Consider the following 19,237-nt stretch of genomic DNA (forward strand, 5'->3'; position numbering starts at 1 on the left):
ATGAGGAAGGAAAGGGGCATTTTTGGAGTAGAATCTGATCATTTTGGACTTCTCCAAGAAAAGAATGTTTCATTTGTGCCTACTAACTTGTATCTTTCAAATCATTAATCAGGTTTTGTATTGGTAAGATGTGTAACTAATGTGAGTTATGTGTGTCTGATCTGACAAGTCCTTTGGGTCAAACAAGATGATGCATAACAAAATTATTTTGCACTTATTTCAGAAGTATTCCTGTTTTAAGTTCTATTAATACAATTTCAAAAATATGCTTTGGATAGAATAATTTCATATTATAAGGTTTGATCATCATATAATCAAAATAATAAAATGATAAAAGGGACATATGTGAATTTATTTGAAACTTTATTATATAAATTTTCATTTCTTTTAAAGATTACAAAACCTGTTCTATGACAGGAATACAAGCAATATTGTTCCAGGATTATTCATGGATACATCTGAAAGAGCTTAGATTACACATTAATAGTACGATTTGCAAACTTCCCAGATTAGACTCTTAAGTAAAACAATTTAAAGTATTCAGTGATATTTGATCCTTTACAAGCAATTCATAATTATATGGCAGCAGTGCCAAGCATCTGATGTGATTTAACCACCAATAAAGGGTACAGTATGTAAGAACTTGTGATATGGAAACTTGGGCTTCTGGCATGCCTTTACTAGAGAGAAACTAGTATAAAGTAAGATCATATATAATAGTAGAAAAATATTTGTGATTTTTCTTTTTTAAAAACTGCTGAAGAGATACCCATCCCATTCCCACCCATGGAGAAAAAGGCAAAATAATTACATCCCATAGGTGTAGACCTTCCCTTTTGTTTAGGGCAAAAATTAAGATAAACTAATATATGTATATGATTTTAGGAATCACAAACTCATCACCCATAATCACTAAGGATGCTAATGAATGGCAATACCTTGAAGCTTTTTTAAATTAAAAAACAAAGCTTTAGATGGTAAACTACACATATAGACACACAAACCAAAATCTTTATCCTTATGTCCTTGCTTTGTATTTAAAAGTTCTATTTTAAATACTTGTTTGAAAGACTCAGTATACAGTTCAATCAGTACTACAGTGATAATAGGAGTAAAGATGCTCACTTCCATTATATTGAACTAATCTACTTAGAGAGGACTATTATAGCAACTCTCTTTTCATATACATTTACATATACTTTACTCAAATGGTATGTGCTCTAAAGACATTTTCTTAAGGTTTGCACCTCTGAACTTCTATCTCTAAATTTCTTTTCCACTAATCTCTATTCAAAATGTCATATACTTTGCTAGTTACGCTGGGAGAAGTCATGGATATTTAAACAGCTTATCATGCAGTTCAAGGTTATATGGCAAAATAATGAGGAAAGTGCCTGAAGAGGTAGGAAGTAGGCTCTCATCCCAACCCTTGGTATGCTCTGTTATTAACAGTTAAAAGACTGGAATCAAAGTGGTAAATGAGATTGATAGTAATACCAGACTTAAGAAAATTAAGTTGACTTAGTTACTATTCTTTGAGAACACTCAGTCACATTGGAACCAGTTACAAGTCACTTGATCACACAGAATGCAGCAGTGTCAAAAATACATAAAGCACATTGTAGATACAAATTCTTCTTGGTATCCATATTTGGGTATCATCATTCTGTAGATTCTTCACTGCAAAAAGTGGTTAAGTGTGGCTCTGTAGAATACCAGTCTCAAGAAAGTGAATTTATTCTTTCGTTAATTGATCTCCACTAATGGTCACTAGGGGGAGACCAGTAAAATGTAAGCAACCTGGGGCTGAAAGAGGACTATTTTCATTAATTGAAATAAAAATGCTGACTTAAGTCAACTTATCTGTGAATTAAATAAGGCTCAAAGTATACACCCAGTTTAAAATTAGCCACAGGGAATTGAACCTTTCAGGACAGAGAGATCTAAACTGGAACCTTCTGGTTGAAGCACCAAGATCAGCTAAGGAATCCTATGTATTTATGAATCACAGAAAATAGACCTTTTACATTCCTGAGCTATCTGTCTTAATACCTTCTTAAATCTCAAATGCTTAATACCACTATAAGATCTAGTTTACTCTATAAAATATAGTAAAGCCAGCTGAAAAAATGGTAAGTCATTTATCAAGGCCAAGGAGTGTGCACTGCTGGCCTCAATATGATTAAGCACATCTGTGCCAAGGTCCTTAAATCTTGAATGCCAACTCTCATTCTAGACTGGGCCTACCAAGTCGTGTTCCTACCAAACACATTCTATCTTCTCTTGGAGTCTTTGCACTCACCCACCCTCTGTTCAAATCTTGCCTGGGCTGAGGGTACAGGTCACAGCTAAATGAAAAGCCCCATCTCCCCTGATGTATCTGATCCCAACAGCAGTCACTTCTTAAAAAAAGACAGGAAATGCTTGATTCAAAACCACTCACTGGAGTGCAATGCATGTGAAATGGGTAAATTCTACTGCATAGACACCACACCCTTTCTTCGGATACTCAAAAGTGACTTTTCCCACATGGCAGCCTCACAGCATCTTGATGTTAGGTTCTACCAAAATCACATTTTTGGACTTCTGGGGTTGTAAATGTACTCACATAAAATCTGTTAAAATCAGGGGTCTAATGTATTTAGAAAGAAGATATCACTATAAACCAGGAAGAGATGAAATGATTCATAAAAAGGAAAAATAAAAATGGGCAAAAAACTTACCTTCATTTAATATCATTACTCGAAAGGGAAGATACAAAACGCATGGTAGTGTAATTCATATTTTCCAGTGCATGCTTGGCAATGTTAAATGCAATCCATCATTCTGAATATTATTGTGTATTATAAACTAAGAGGAAGTTTGTAAAAGGTACTGATAGCTTTAAGACTGGACTAACAACTCCTGGGAGAAGCTCGAAAAATTGGCAGCAACTTGTAAAGGGCAAAATATTTCAGGGTTCTCAATACCACAACCATAGAGGTCTGGAAGAACTGGGACTTTGAGAAATTAATGAGAAGTTTAACTAAGCACAAACACTACACTTGGAGCACATTGTTGGCCAAGTCTGCCCAAAGGCAATGAGAACATCAGAACCACAGAGAGAACAATTTAAGTTAATAAACTGCATTTTAGGCAGAAAGCCTTCACTTTTGCTTTTCTCCAATAAACTGACAGTTTGACTAGATAAAGAAGGCAATGATCCTTGAAAGGAAAAAAAATCTTTGTATCATATAAAAGTAGATGACTACCTTAAGAATTTTTTTTAATTTGGCTACTGGTCAGGGGATAATATGAAGGAAAGGCAGCATGGTGTTACGAAGAAAAAAAATGAAATGGAGAGAAGAATTCTAGCCTTTGATTTGGGTCACAGGTTCTTTACATGCAATATGATAAAATCTAACCAGGTAACTTATAAGGATTTATATATTTACTTCTAGTTCTAAAAGATGATGGTGGACAATATCTCTAAACAATTAGGGAGTAACATCACTGGCAAAAATCCGAAAATATTTTTTGCTCAGAATTATATTAACAGTTAAAAAGTGACAAGAATTTGGGTTGACCATGGCTTGAAAAACTGAACAGAAAAGGAAAAAAAAAACAGCTTTCTTTCCAAGCAACAGAAAGCAGCTTTTAATAGTTAGCATCCGTACACTCAAGAGCTTAAAAATTTTTTTATCTAGATCTTCTGATACCCTTCCTCTTTTATATTTTTCATTTAGAAGGTAAACATACATTTGGTTTCTATGCAACTATCATTTTATGTTGTTTGGTTGGGTTTTATGTTGTTGTTGTGCAAAAAGGAATTTTATAAATTTCCTCTTTGTCTTTAATTGCATATAGGAGAAATTAAGGAATTAAAAGTGGCTTTCAAAACATTTAGATAAAGCACACTCTCTTGGCTGAACATTCTTATGGGAAGATTTAAAGCTTCTGGCAGATTTCTGACGTAAATGGCTTAGTACATGACTTAGATCTGTTTGGGCACATTCCTGATGAGGTACGTTAAATCACCTTTTCCTTGCTCTTATGTTTTTTACATTACATATTGATGTATGCTAGGTAGTTTGGCAAAGATATAGGTAATGATGGGTACAGAAGTTTCTTTCATCAAAAAAAATTCGCGAAACTAGCAAATTAGATGTAGATAATGAACACTTCAATCTAAGTGGACCCAGGAGCCATCATGAAAGTCGGTCATTTCTGAAATCAAAGGAAGAATTATATAGGTCTAAATCATCAGGAGAGATTCAGAAAACAATTAATATTCACTTGGGTTAACTTAGCCATGATTTCAGGTTAGAACAGATAATGTTTGATCAAGAATGTTTTATTCCCTAAAATAACAAAGTTTTAAGTCCAATTTCATATAGAGGCCTGTGGCCTTTACTACATTCAAATTAGTGTTTAATATAGAGTATTTATTTAAACATGAAATACCCAATAGGACTTCAATTACGGGATGCTATATTTTCCTTCACCAAACTTTTTACCATGACTCTTGAAGGCCTTTGATGTATATTGGCAAGATCCCAAGTAATATGTCAAATACTAAGTATGTATACTATGTAAGAGTGAAAATGCAAGGATTACTTCCTTAGTTGAAGAAAAAAGAATCCTAAGGAGTTGCAAAGTATATGGACTAACTTCATAGGTGTACTTGATTTCATGCCCCCCACACGATAACTTTCTGTACCATAACAGCTCTCTAGGTTAGTCTAACAGAGCACCTGACTTTAAGAAACAAACAAATGAACCAGTGAAACAGACATGGGGAAAAGATATGTACATTTTGAAAGTATTACATTCAACAGCTGTTCCACATGTGGCTATTTTTAGGGCTGTCCAACAATACTGTTAATCCAGGTGAACTATTTAATCAGATTTAATAGTCAATTGATTAATAATAGATTCCAAGTTAAACAAGGCATGTATACATTAAAGAAAGTAGTACAGAAATGTACTGTATATGAACTGTTTACAAAAACATACAAAATGTTGGATGGCACAAGGGATACAGTGCTAATATAAACGGATTGTTTAAGCTAAGTGCTTAACATAAACTGTCCATCCCTATAACTAACAAAGAATATTTAAGGGACATGAAATATTTCCTATAAAAATAATGCTATATGGTGTAGAGTACTTTATTCAGTGTATTTTAGGTGGTATTCATATGTTCATTATTTTTCTTGTTGATTCAGTGAATATATCTTCATCATGTTTTCATTTTCATTTCATCCGAAGCTCCAGGAAAATCTAACTTGCTAACAATCATTTAAAGCGAGAAGAGACGAAAGCAGGAGCAGCAGCAGGAGCAGCAGCATTATGGGTACCAGCTGGGACAGTGTGTGCTTGCAGGTGTCTCTCAGATATGTGCTACCTGTCGCCAGAACTTGTGCTATCAGCTTACATCATGGTACCAAATATCTCACTGAGGTCACTTCACAGGGCTGTTGAGGTGATTTTTTTAATACCTCTCCGCTGAGCAAGAGTAGAGCGGCCTACTGGTTCCAAAACTGGTGACTGATTACGGTTTAAAGCAGAATATGTAGCTGCCATGGCACCCTGAGAAAAGAAACGAAAGGTAACAAAGTGATATGTACTCAAATATGAAATAAACATTTTCCCCCAGATTTTTTTATATACAAATGTACATAGATTTTATTACTTTCACAATGAAAACAGCCACACTGGTCAAATCCTCTGATTTAACTAAAACTCAGACCAATGTGGGAGGTTGGAATTAGATCTGAAAGTATAGGGATGGGTTTAAAACAAGAGGTCCTTATTTTTCTCAGGACTATTCAACTTGTGACTTTGCAATCCTTAATATATTAAAAAAGGAACATCCATAAACTTATCTGTCCTTATTGTTAGTGAATACCTATTTCTGTAGAGTGATAGAAATTTAAAAGTCATCTTAAACTAATTTTATTACTGACATTTTGGCATGCCTTGACTTTTCTAAGTCAGCCATGTAAGAGGACCCCATACTAGAAGGTAAAGGTAAGTTGCTGAGGGTATGAGAGGGCTTCTCAGAGTCTCTTCTGGCCCTGACCCTTCTGGAGGACATACAAAAACACTGACTGAATGGGGCTGCTCACCTTTACTAGATGTGGTGCGTCCTGCCTGTTTAGTTGGTATTGTGGCAGTTGATCCCAATGGACAATCCAAGGATGTCTGAGCACAAGAGCAGCAGTCAATCTCTGATGAGGGTCTACATGAAGCATCTTTGACACCAGGTCCTGTTATGTGAAGAAAAAGAGTAAAATAAGTTGAATGCCCCCTCTCTTATTTTTTTGCTTCTATTTCTGTGGCATGTGATCCTGGTAAAGATTCTTCCTTAGCTTCTATGACACTGTTCTTTCCTGGTAGCAGTCCTTTGGGCTCAAAGCAATTTGGCCAAGATGACAATTTGGAAAAAAAAAAAAAATACTCCAATCTCTCTTTTTTCCTCTCTGAGTAACAATAATTTTGGTGCATAATAAAGGGTCAATATACCACATTTTATATATATTTAAGTATTCTGGCTCTTCTCCCCCTCAGATTTTTTGAGCTTCTGACATTTTTGGAGGTTTATTTCTAAATAATATTCAACTACCTAAGACTTTGGTGTTGCTATTGAAAAGCAGAACATAAACATCCATAACAAGAATTCAATTGGAGAGGGCTCAATGCCCCCCTCAAAGCCCCCCTCAAAGATTACAGGAGTCTTTAAAAAATTTTTTTCTACTTCAAAAGCAACTCACGGGCATTACACATAAACCAGAAAATACAGAGAAATGAAAGAACATAAAGAACACCCATAATTTCACTCTTCCAGAGGCAATCACTGTTAACACTGAGTATATATCCAAACACCTTCCTAGGCATAGAATATAGATTCATGTCACCACCATATGGTTTTACACCTTTTCAAAATGATAACATAATTGTCATTTATAAATGTCAGAGAAGAACTCTGACTCCATGAAGCTTTCAATTCAGTGAGGGACAGACAAAGCAAACAAGAAGTTCTTTGATGGGAGGGACAAGTAAGTACAAGGTGTATCTAGAGGAACATAAATAAAGAGACACCTGACCTCAACTAGATGGGATGGCTTGAAAGTGACCTCTTAAGAGGAAGGTGAAACCTGAAGGATAAGCAGGAGCTGGATTAGAGAAGGGAAGGGGGAAACACAGTATTTCAGGTAGATAGAAGGGAGTGCATTTAGAGAAAAGACCTCAGGTTCAAGAGAACAGGTCATAGTTGAGGAACTGCCTGGAGTGCAATGTGGATGCAGTACAAATTGTCAAGGAGAATGTGGCAGCCAATGAAGTGGGAGAGCTGAGAAGGGATTAGATTAGGAAGGCCTTTGTAAGTTGTATCAGCAAATCTGGAGGTAAGAGGGTAATAAGTTTATAGTTTAGAGAGATCATAATCACTAAGCGTGGAGGAAAATGGATTTGGGGGGCAAGCCTGGAGACTCCATTTTAGAAAATGACAGCTTCAAGTAGGGATATAAGAGATGGAGAAAAATGGGTGGAAATGGAATATTTAGAAGAAAGAACTAACAGAATCTAGCAGTTGACTATATATAGGGTACTGGGAAAATGTTGCTCCAAGTACTCTCCTACTAGGCAGTATGGTTTCTTTCTTTTAGTTATCATTAACAGCTAAGAATAGGAATAAGTTACTGAAGAGAATTAGAAATAAAACATAAGCTGGGTATGATGGTGTGCACCTATACTAGCTATTTGGGAGGCTGAAGCAGGTAAAGGATTACTTAAGCCCAGGAGTTCAAAGCCAGTCTGGGCAACATAGAAAGACCCCCATCTCAATCAATCAATCAATCAATCAATAAATCAGTCAGTCATTCAATAAGGAAGAGTCTAAAAAAGAAAAAAAGAAAAAGTGAACAAAGTAGCGATCTCTCCTATCTAATTCTGAAAGTGGGCCAAAGTGCTTAAAATGAATAAAATATTGCAAAACTGTCCAGGGCAAAACCAAATTCATAATTTTAATCTAATCCGTGTGCTTGATTTTTGGCCCAAGTCACTTTGAATTTCTCTCTCCTACTGCTACCCCATTCAATGGCCACTCCTCCTCAGCTTTTTCTTTCTCTCCATATTTTCTTGTGGCCCTGAGGATGGAACCCCAGACCTTGTCTATGCTAGGCAAGTGCTCTTCTACTGAGCTACATTTCCAGTCCTGGTTTTCTCTTTAAGTAGTGGCACTCCCTTTAATTCCTTCCTTGGCTTTTTAGTTATCATGGATGATACCAACTCCTAACTTCAAACTTCACCCCAAACTTCTCTCTGAAACCTGCATCCATATGGCCAGTTGCCTATTGGACATACAAGTATTATGTCACATAAGCATTTCAAATTCATTATGTCCAAATCCGTAACCACTGCTCTTCTCAAAGCTTCTTTCATTTTCTACTTTTTGTTGAAAGACCACCCCCCTGCAATGTTTGCCCAAGGTAGAAATGTGGACTGCAAGCTTGATACCCGTTTCTTTCCTTCTCCCTCTCCCCGCATCCCTTTCAAAGAACTGGGATTGAACTCAGGGACACTTTATTACTAAGCTACCCCCAGCCATTTTTATTTTTTATTTTGAGACAGGGTCTAAGATGCCAAGGTTGGCCTCGAACTTGCAATCTTCCTGCCTCAGCCCCCTGGGTTGCTGGGATCATAGGGGTGTATGACCATGACTGGCCAATATATCCTTTATTTATGTCCAATAAGTTACCAAGTCTATTCTGCATCCTAAATATATTTTCTATTTGGCCCAAATTCCATCACAGATGCTCTAGTTTAGGTCCTCATCATTCATAACCTGAAATATACAAAGTCTTACAAGTAATGTCCGTATTTATTAGGTTAGTAAGTACTGAATGAACTGGTCCTGTAGGTAAAAGTGATAACACAGTCCTTGTCTTTTAAATGCTCAGTAAAGAGTGGCTATGTTCCTGTTCTTCTCAAAGCCACATGTGATACACATGGCACGAAAGGACTGATAATGTTCACATAATGTAACTTGCTCTTAAAGGGACAAACCCAAATTGACAGAGAAAGCCCTCCCTCCTACTTTGTGAGTAATCAGTGTTACATCATGCTTGCAATCACAAGTCTTAACTGTACATATTAGCAAAAGTTACTAGTAATAATGTGAATTTAAGATAGGCTGTTAGTTGGATACAATTTTTTGTGCTCTATATGTATCTTCATCCTCACCCATATTATTCTCTCCTACCAAAAATCATACTGGAATGAAAGTAAATAAGGAGAAAATTATAGAGATAACCTCAACTGGCCTTGGTTTACTAAAAAACCAAGAAATGTGTAGCTTCTGATACTTCACTATTTGGGAACATTAATTGATATACTTCTCAATGGATTAAGGAAAATCTGATCACTGCACTACTTAATGTTTTTAACAGTTCCATAAAACCCAGAGTAAGCTCGCAATCCTAAGCAGGAGCCACAAAGGTTTATCAGCTATTTTCTCTTGTGCCCTCTGTAGTATTCCTATCAATTGTGCATTTCTGGCTGCCTCTTAGATTCTGAGCTCCCTGAGATCAGGAATTCTATCTTTTATCTCTACAGCTTTCATTTATTAAGCACACTGTAGGTGCTCATTAAGAGAATTACAAAGGAAACAGGTACCCAGAAAAATGAAACAAAGGCTAATATTTTATTGAAATTTTTTTTGTGGTGCTAGGAATTGAACCCAGTGCCTCGTGTTAAGCATGTGCTTTACCACCAACGTACACCCCAGTCTAATATTTCATTTTAAATGCAGTGAAAAAACAAATATTAAATGTATATACATTAAACTGGTTAGCTAAGGATTCATGCTTTATCCCAAAAGAACCTATATAAATTTTTGATATGCTTTATTTATTTACACAATCATCTCAACTCAAGCTTCCATCCCTAAGAAAACTCAGCACTTTTACCAATGTTTCTTCATTTCCTTTATGTTTTTCTTATTTTGAAGCGTAAAACTTTACTTTTTTAAAAAAAACAATTTTCTTCCAGTAAACTGAACATATAGAGTCAGTGGTATTCTTGGGATGGCAGATCTAGAGAGAAGGGCTTTTCAATTGGCTTCAAGCAGAGGCTATAAAACTATGCTATTGTTTATTGTGAAAAAGATGAATCCCCTTTCTTCTTTAATTTTTTTGGGTACCGGGGATTGAACTCAGGGGCACTCAACCACTGAGCCACATCCCCAGCCCTATTTTGTATTTTATTTAGGCTGGCTTTGAACTTGCAATCCTCCTACCTCAGCCTCCTGAGTCACTGGGATTACAGGCATTTGCCACCACGCCCAGCTGAGACTCTTTCTTCTTAACATGAATCAAAACTAGAACATGGTGTAATTATTCTAGGGAACAAGGGCTTTGGAATAAGACATTTTATTTAAAGCATCTACATGTTCCTGGTGCGTAATCATAGACGAGTTCACACTAAAACTCTGATCCTTGGTTTTCTTTTGTAAAGGGGATACTATCATCTATTTTACAGAGTTGTTATGAGTATTACATGAGACACTGAGGTGAAATCAAGTGTGATGCACATAGTAGACAAATGAAGACTACACTACCACCATTATTATCCACCAAGCTTGTCAGTAAGAAGTAGCTTTATCTGTAAGGATAATAAGGCCAAACTGACATCTTCTGGGAAAGAAACAAAATAAACGGTCCATTTTGGAGTTCAAGTTATTTGAACTAACATCACTTCAATATACTACTTTTTAAGTTTTTTTCCCCTCAGAACTAGGGACTGAACCCAGGGCCTCATGTATGCTAGGCAAGTACTTTATGACTGAGTTACATCCTCAATACCCTTCAAAAATTTTAGTTAGTATTTTGCTAAAGTGCCCAGGCTGTCCTTGAACTTGCAATCATCCTGCCTCAGCCTCCAAGTTGCTGGAATTACAAGTGTATGTCACTGCACCTGGCTTAAGAAGATATTTTTAACTGAGAGTATTTCTTCTCACTATGGATTGTGACAAATTATTTTCTCAAGAGCCAAAAGCTTGTAGCAGTCCTGGGCATGTAGCTCAGTGGTACAGTGCATATTTATTATGTATAAGGTGATGGATTTGATCCCTAGCACCAAAACCAAAACGGAATAAAAAAGAGCTTGTACAAGGAAGCCAAACTTACCTTTGCTGTATCTGAAACAGAATTCCAGTAACCGCCGCTCAGTGAGAATTTTCCACTACCTATTCGTGCCAATATTTCCTCTGGTGTATCATCTGGACCATTTGCAAATGGAGTGTAACTAGTTTATAATAAAATTAAAATGTTAATGAATAAATTTTTCTTTTTTGGTTGGTAATTTTTATATTCAGTTGAAGTTTCCAAAAGTATTGAGTAATTCAGTTAATATAATACTTTATTAAAACAATGCTCTATGGCCCAAAGTAGTCTAAATATATGGTACTCTAAATATTTTAAGTTAAAATCAACTTAAGACCAAGACATTGATGATACAGCTATAAATGCAGTGTTTTTATTTTATATGTATATAAAAGAAAGCATGATAAAACATGGAAAGATATTATAACATAAGGATTTTAAAAAACCTACATAATTTAAGCAAAATATTGATGAATAAATGGTACACACTCACCCAGTAAGCATTGTATAGAGGAGGACACCAAGACTCCATATATCACAAGCAGCATCATAGCCTTGTCGTTTTAAAACCTGGAAAAAATAAAAGATTAGCATTACCACACTACTGTTTTTTATATATATTTGGATAGACTATGAACTAAATTATATTTTCAAAATCAGTGTATAAGAAAAACTTCAACAGCACACAAATGACAAGGCAACATATTAAATCTATTCTAGAACATTCTACCAACAATTTGTATATATAAATTTAATTTGGTATTTGAATAACATTATTGAGCTGCTGTAGTTACAAAAAGAAATATAAAACAAATTGATCAATTTCTTATTTTAATTTATATTTTGTATAGCACTAGAGAAATATTTACAGACAATACTTTTAATAACACATAACCTAGTACAAATGATATAGTGCAAAATACCACATATATAAAAAATATATGAATAAGTTGATTCACTCAAGCAAATAATCAATAGTGATTATTTAATAATCATTATTATTAGGCATGAACTATGACAAATAAGAAAAAAGATCAATTTCCTAAAATAATCAAGATATGGCAGGGAAATATATATAGTTAATAATTCAACATGATAAACATCATAACAAAATTATATCTGAAGTTGTATTTCACATGCTAGGCAAGTGCTCTACCATTGAGCATAACCTCAGCCTCAATTTATTATTGATAGGGGGAGAGAGGACAGGTTAGAGGGCAGCTACCTTGTGTGCGACCCATAAGTAAGAATTCAGTATGAAAAGGGAGGAGGTAGGGGAAGGGCAGAGGTCATTCAAATGTTAGAGAAAAGAGGGCGGAAGAGTCTTAGTGATAGGCAAGAAGTTCTGAGTAGCCAAACTTTAGGTAAAGGATAGTAAAGACCGCAGAGATTTTGTAATATTAAAGAATTTAGATTTTTTTTCTTGTAGGTACTCAGATGTGATTGAAGCATTAAACAGGAAAATAAAGGGTTGGCATTTTACCATAATTATTTGTTCAATAAGTCTTCAATTAACAATGATTAACTATTCTATATTAAACACAACAAGCAACTTTTTACATACTAAAATACATAAGCAAACTCTCTCACAATTACCTCTGGTGCAACAAAGTTTGCAGTATAACAAGGAGTCATGAGAAGACCATTTTCCGCTCTCAGCTGTTTTGCAAAGCCAAAATCACAAATTCGAATAGATTCTGGATTACCAGACTCATCCACATAAAGAATGTTGCTAGGTTTCAAGTCCCTGTGAACCACCTAAATTGAAATACAAATTAAAGAGTTAACATTAATGATTCATTTCTATTATAAAACGTTATTCACAAAATGTGAAGCAATGCATTTAACAAGATGATGAGTCCTGACCTTTAACTTATCCCAACATTATAAAATACTGATAATGTAAGTATAACTCTCTTACATAGACTCCAGGGCAAGGAGGAGGAGGAACAATAATAGTTACTTCTTCCCTCTTTATCCAACTGAGCAATTGGGTTAAGGATAAATACAAATAGAAACAATATCTATCTCCAAGTTATTCACTCATTCCACAATATTTACTGAGTGCCCATCATGTACTAGGGTATTCTATAAGGAACAGTAAACACTGGTGAACAAGAAACTTAAGATCCCAGCTGTTCTGTACTGAAAGCTTGCATGGTAAGTAGGAAGGGCAGAGAACAGACAGGTTGAGTAATGGGATGTAGGTGGAAAGGTCACTTTGAATAGCATTGTAAAAGAAGGTCTCTAGAGGGGATAGCATCTGATCTAAGACCTGAAGAACACAATAAATAAATCATAGTAACAGTGGGATAAAGTCATTCTAAGTAATGGGAATAGTGCATACAAGGTAGGCACATGACAAATATGTACTGACAGCAAAATGGAATAGGCATGTGTTGAGGAATAAAAGGGGAGAAGGGAAAAAATAAACCCTCTTTCAAGTATTGCCTTTTGAAGTGAATATGTCACACAAGCAAAAAGATATATTTTCTTTAGAGTTTTGTATTATTTTCCTCCTCTAGTAACCTACTTGAATACTTCTTTTATCATATGCTTCTCTGACAATTGCTTTTTAGACTTGTGTTTCTCCATCACCAAATTCTAAGTCGATATTCTAATCAATCATCTTAGTTTTAGTTCCTAACATCTAGAGTATTACTTCTCCTTCCTTACTATTTTACTAATTACTGATAAGATACTGGAAAAAGAATAAAGAAGACTTAGATGACTGCAAAGTAATGAATTCTCCAGTAAATACTGAGTTCTGTTAATTTAAAGGTTCAATACTAGGCAAATCTTAATTAGCAGTTAGAAAGCTCTAGAAATGACAATTTCCATTTGTTAGCTTCTAAGGGCAAAGATAAAATGAGAATAAAGCTCTGAAAATGAACTCCTAAAAGAAGAACTCTTTTTTTGCATACACGTATCAAAATATGTTGTACACCATAAATATATACCATTTTATTTGTCAATTAAAATGTAAAGAAGAAGCAATCTTTGTTTCCTTTGCTTTCTATCCTTCTTCACTCCTGATTTCCTTTCCTCCCCCTTTCCCTCATTTTCTCCTTTCTTTCTTTCCTTCCCAGAATTCCTGATATTTTTGCTTTTTACTAAAATTTTGCCTACCCAGATCTCCTTTCTTTAAAAAAATATGATGATCTCATTCATCTTTTCTTGGAAAGCATAAGGATTTAGTATAACAAGCTAGGATTTCAAAGTAGTACTTCAAAGTTCAATGGAAAAAGTTTAATGTAGGAAAAACCAGTAGGATAATGAATCTAATTGTAGTTATTTCCTATTACATGCAGAAATTAACTCCCACATTTGTAATTTTAGCTAAAATATTAAGAAAAAGAAAGCATGTGCACGCTCGGGGGTGCGCGCGCGTGCACACACACACACACACACACACACCTATCTCTTAATAAAAACAATGTTAAAAATACATACCCCTTGTGCATGAAGATATTCAACAGTTTTGGTTATAGTAAACAGGACGGCACTGGCCTCTCGTTCAGAGAAAAATTTCTGTCTAAGAATTTTATCCAGCAATTCACCTCCTTTCATAAGTTCTGTTACTACATACACGTATTTCCCGTCATCATACACCTGTAAAATTAAGTATCAAAATATAAAACATTATTTGAAGATTTATGTGTATCCCAAAGTTTAACACATTGAAGAGATATACTTTTTTATATTTATTTTTTAGTTGTAGTTGGACACAATACGTTTATTTTATTTATTTATTTTTATGTAGTGCTGAGGATGGAACCCAGGGCCTCACACTTGCTAGGCGAGCACTCTACCGCTGAGCCACAACTCCAGCCCCCATTGAAGAGATATTAAAATTCATTTTATATTCAAACAAAATTTTGCTTTTCACAACCAGTGGAAGATATAAAATCTGTAAACAATTTTATATACCTAAAAATATGAAAACAAAAATTGATGAGATTGAATGTCAGAAAAATACCTTGTAATTTTCTTCTGTGAAACTTAAGTCATGGCAATCAAAACAACTATGGGTAGGATATGCAAAGGGGACACTGAACTTATATTCTCAGGGTTTGTTTCTCCTCTTGATCTCTTTCTATCTACTGATGACAGCAGGGACTGGTATCAAAAGTATAAACTCCTGTGATTTTCCAATTTCTGCAAAGGCAGAACTTCTATAATTATATACACAGAATGAATGAATTATTCTGGCTTTGATTAAACTGAAAAAAACAAGTTATATGAAACAATTAGGAAGGAAGATTAATTATTAAAGATAAATTCCATCCAACCACAAAGAAGTGAACTCTTAACACAGAAATAGAAAGCTCACTGGAATTTTGTATTTATACCCCAGACAATCCCTAACTGAAATAATCCCTTTATTAAACTTAAGTTCTTTTTATTTCCTTCTCACTATATTGTTACTGGAAAACTTTAGGTAGCTCCATAAGCAGTACTAGATACTATATGGGTGCTAGGGCCTCAAGCACAGAGAAAATGAAGTTAAATATCTGCCCTCAAGTTTTCGTACTCTATATGGAGAAACAGACATATAAATAGGAGTAAAACTGTGCTGGAGATGCTGTAATAAAAGTTTGAGTAAAGGGGCTAGGGTTGTGAGTTAGCGGTAGAGTGCTCGCCTAGCATGTGTGGGGCCCTGGGTTCGATCCTCACACCACATAAAAATAAAATAAAGGTATTGTGTCCAAATACAAAAAAAAAAAGTCTGAGTAAAATTTTAGCATATATATATATATATATATATATATATATATATATATATAGAGAGAGAGAGAGAGAGAGAGAGAGAGAGAGAGAGAGAGAGAGAGCCAGCTAGCTTAAGGAGTTTCCAAGGCTAGGCTGAGAGAAAGTATTTCTAGATTTCCTTTTTAATTTTCTTGATTGCATTCTTGGAGATTATGTTTAGAGTCACTGTTCAGCTTCACACTTTGATGTGATTTAGTAAACATTTTTCTTCCAACAACAAGCAGAAATAAATCAATCTGATTAAATTGCAGTTTTTATAACACCCAGATATAGCCTTTGGGCCTATGTGAGCACCAGCAATAAGAGAGTGAGCTAAATGCTACCTGGGCAGTGCACGCCCTTTGCCGATACTGTTATAATATAAGCCATAGGAGATAAAGTAAGCAGGGTAACATGACAGCTAGGAAAGGATACCTCATTTGTCCTAAGGGTGGTGATGTGCAGGGCAGACTTCCCGGATGAAGCAGTACTTTAGCACTGTCTTAAATGTGTGGTAGTTAGCCAAGCAAAGGAGGGGAATAGTGTTCCCAACTGAGGGAACCATAAGTTCAAAGACAGAGGAATATGAGAAAAAGAGGCATGCTCAAAAAAATATATAGGGGCTGCGGATGTGGCTCAAGCGGTAGCGCGCTCGCCTGGCATGCGTGCGGCTCGGGTTCGATCCTCAGCACCACATACAAAGATGTTGTGTCCGCCGAGAACTAAAATAAACATTAAAAAAAAAATTCTCTCTCTTTTAAAAAAAAATACATATACATATATATACACACACACACACAATATAGCATGGTTGGAGCATAGGGGGAAGTGTGACAACTGCTATAGAGGAAGGCAGGGGCTTGAAGGGCTGGGGAGTATGAATATAAATTGCAGAAAGGGAAGTAATATAGGTAGATAAGTGCATTTAGCTCTCTGGCAGTATTGTGTTAAACAGTTTGGGGAGTCTGCAGAGACTTGTCAATCCTGAATGTTAATTAATAGCAACATTAATATTGGACATTTATGTATATGTTCAAGCAAATGCAGATACTAAAAAGAATGTTAAAATACTTTTCTTCTTATGACAAAAATAGAAAAGTATAGAAAATTTTTTTCTTTAGAAATGGAATTATGCTGCATATGTTGTACTCAAATCTACTTTTTAAATTTACTATATGGAGGCCTTTGTCTACCACATGATATTTTAAAATATGCCAAATGAGAGTTAGACAACTGAATCAAGTGATCCTTATTAATATACTTACATCCTTTAGAGTAATGATATTAGGATGCTGTCCATAACGAAGAAGGATCTCAATTTCTTCTGTTGGGTCTCTCTTGCTTTTATCAATAATCTAAAAGACAAATATTTATCACAAAATCTCATGAACATAAACTTTGAATGTTTGTAGCCACAGACCTTAGGTATCATCTCTGTGTGTGTGTACACACGCGCATGCATGCGTGTGATGTGTATATGCCATTTATCATTAGGTGTGTTCAACTACCTGGCTAGACTGTTTAATTAGAAAGGTAGTCTTGATATAGATGGCAAGATTGTAAATGCTAACCCATGAGTCACATTCCCACCAATCTCTCCAGTGTAAATTTGTAGTAAGTTTAGGACTTACTAAAAACTGAAAAGCCTCAAGAAAAGATTCAAAAATACAGTTAACATATCTTTTCTTCTTGAACGTCTTAAACTTTTGGGAATTCAGTTAATTTCTAGCCCTCTACCAATACAGATAATTAAGAGCTGGATGTATCTATAACACCACCACTAGCATCTGTTTATTGAACTAACATCATTTCTTTTAATACAGTTCTTTAATGAAATATCCCATTAGTTGTAAGCTACTTATAAAAATTAAGAGTTAAGTAGAACAAGCTTATTTTTGTAGCTAAATAGAACACTATGCAGAAAACCACACCTAGAATTTTACTTGTTTAGAATTAAGTTTAATTATTATAATAAAGCTCTTAAAATACTAACATAGCTTTCTATGTTAGTAAACATTTTCTAATAGCTTTCTAATCCTTGTATGTCAGCTGCTTCTTAAAACATTTCTCATAATGTTTTCATCTGTTAAAGTAATAAACTTGTCTTTTTAAAAAGACAAGTTTGGTTTCAATTCTGAAACAAATTTTGTGGCTTTCATATATTCAATTTTAAAACAGGTCAGTAGTAAATGTATTCAGTAAATACCCAATCACTCCAGCAACTTAGGAAAGAATGTAAATCAGTATTGAGTCCAATCTTTCTGAAATAGATTTAGTTGTAAAACAAAATACCCTATTTGGAGAACAGGGAAGGCAATTCCACACCACCACTGAAACCAACTGCAAATGATAGTGTGGAATTAGGCAAATGGATAATTAAGAAGGTATATGAAATAGGCATGTTAAGTGAAGAGGCTCTTGGAAACCAGAACACATTGACAAGTGTCATTTTAACAACATAATCTGATCTGCTAATCTGAACCCAGTTTACATCATACTTGTGCTTGTGGACCTCAGATTGGTAGTATTACAGTCATGTTGGGATTGAATTTATGAATTTAACTTAAGTCACAGGAATCTACAAAGAGCTTGGAGAAAACTTCAAGGTTTTGAGCATACTGCTCCTGGTTTCTGCAATTCAAAGGGTGCCTCAGTCCATTTTTGTTTTTTTTCTGATGTGTTTATGGTGGCAAGACATATCCTTAAGCTGTACATGAAGTGTATTATTCTTTATTTCTCCTTTTATGCAAACAACTTAAAAATTTCTATGTATTCTAGATTCTAATGAGAGCAATAGTAAGAAAATATGTTATTTGTTATTTCTATGGTTCATCTTTATATCTGACAGAAAGCCTTATGGACACCGATGACTTTTTAAAGTGTTTAGATCCAAGTTTGAAATAGTAATAACAATATTACTCTCTCAATAACTAAACATATTCTCATATTTATAAACTAGTACTAAGATTCAAGAAAAGTTGGAAGCTTTAGATATTAATTGAATTGCTTGAAAGGGAGAGCAGACATTACAATTCTGAGATGTGAAAAGGCAGGTACTTTGAATATAGTATTTGTTCATTCATAACTCAGATTTGAAAAATCAAACTTCATCACAGAACTAGGTGTCTTAGAAAATTCTGTCTTAGTACACTTGATGAAATGAAAATTGCTAATGATCATAAATTGTATGACCATGGCTCTTATTCTTTTGAATCACAGATCCCTTTAGATGTAAAGACATTATGAAGGTTTTTGCCAGAAAAATGTAAACATACAAAATTTGGCACACAATTTTGGGGAATTCTCTGATACCCTGATGATAAAATGGGGACTTCTGAGAGTAA

At 34.8% G+C, this 19,237-nt stretch overlaps 1 protein-coding gene across 6 annotated transcripts in view; it reads right to left on the reverse strand.

The window, feature by feature from the left end:
* Window positions 1–346: 346 nt before the first annotated feature.
* Rps6ka3 (ribosomal protein S6 kinase A3) overlaps window positions 347–19,237 on the reverse strand; it is a 108,986-nt gene continuing 90,095 nt past the window's right edge. For all 6 annotated transcript variants that reach the window (XM_071606729.1, XM_027927349.2, XM_071606730.1 and 3 more), the window contains 7 exons: window positions 17,159–17,248; window positions 14,598–14,756; window positions 12,741–12,902; window positions 11,638–11,714; window positions 11,169–11,286; window positions 6,111–6,251; window positions 347–5,571 (listed from right to left, as the gene is read on the reverse strand). In XM_071606729.1, the coding sequence (XP_071462830.1) occupies window positions 5,449–5,571; window positions 6,111–6,251; window positions 11,169–11,286; window positions 11,638–11,714; window positions 12,741–12,902; window positions 14,598–14,756; window positions 17,159–17,248 (870 nt within the window). In that variant the 3' untranslated portion in view covers window positions 347–5,448. The remainder of the gene's footprint in view (window positions 5,572–6,110; window positions 6,252–11,168; window positions 11,287–11,637; window positions 11,715–12,740; window positions 12,903–14,597; window positions 14,757–17,158; window positions 17,249–19,237) is intronic.

The sequence above is a fragment of the Marmota flaviventris genome, chromosome X, assembly GCF_047511675.1.
Source record: "Marmota flaviventris isolate mMarFla1 chromosome X, mMarFla1.hap1, whole genome shotgun sequence".
NCBI lineage: Eukaryota > Metazoa > Chordata > Mammalia > Rodentia > Sciuridae > Marmota > Marmota flaviventris.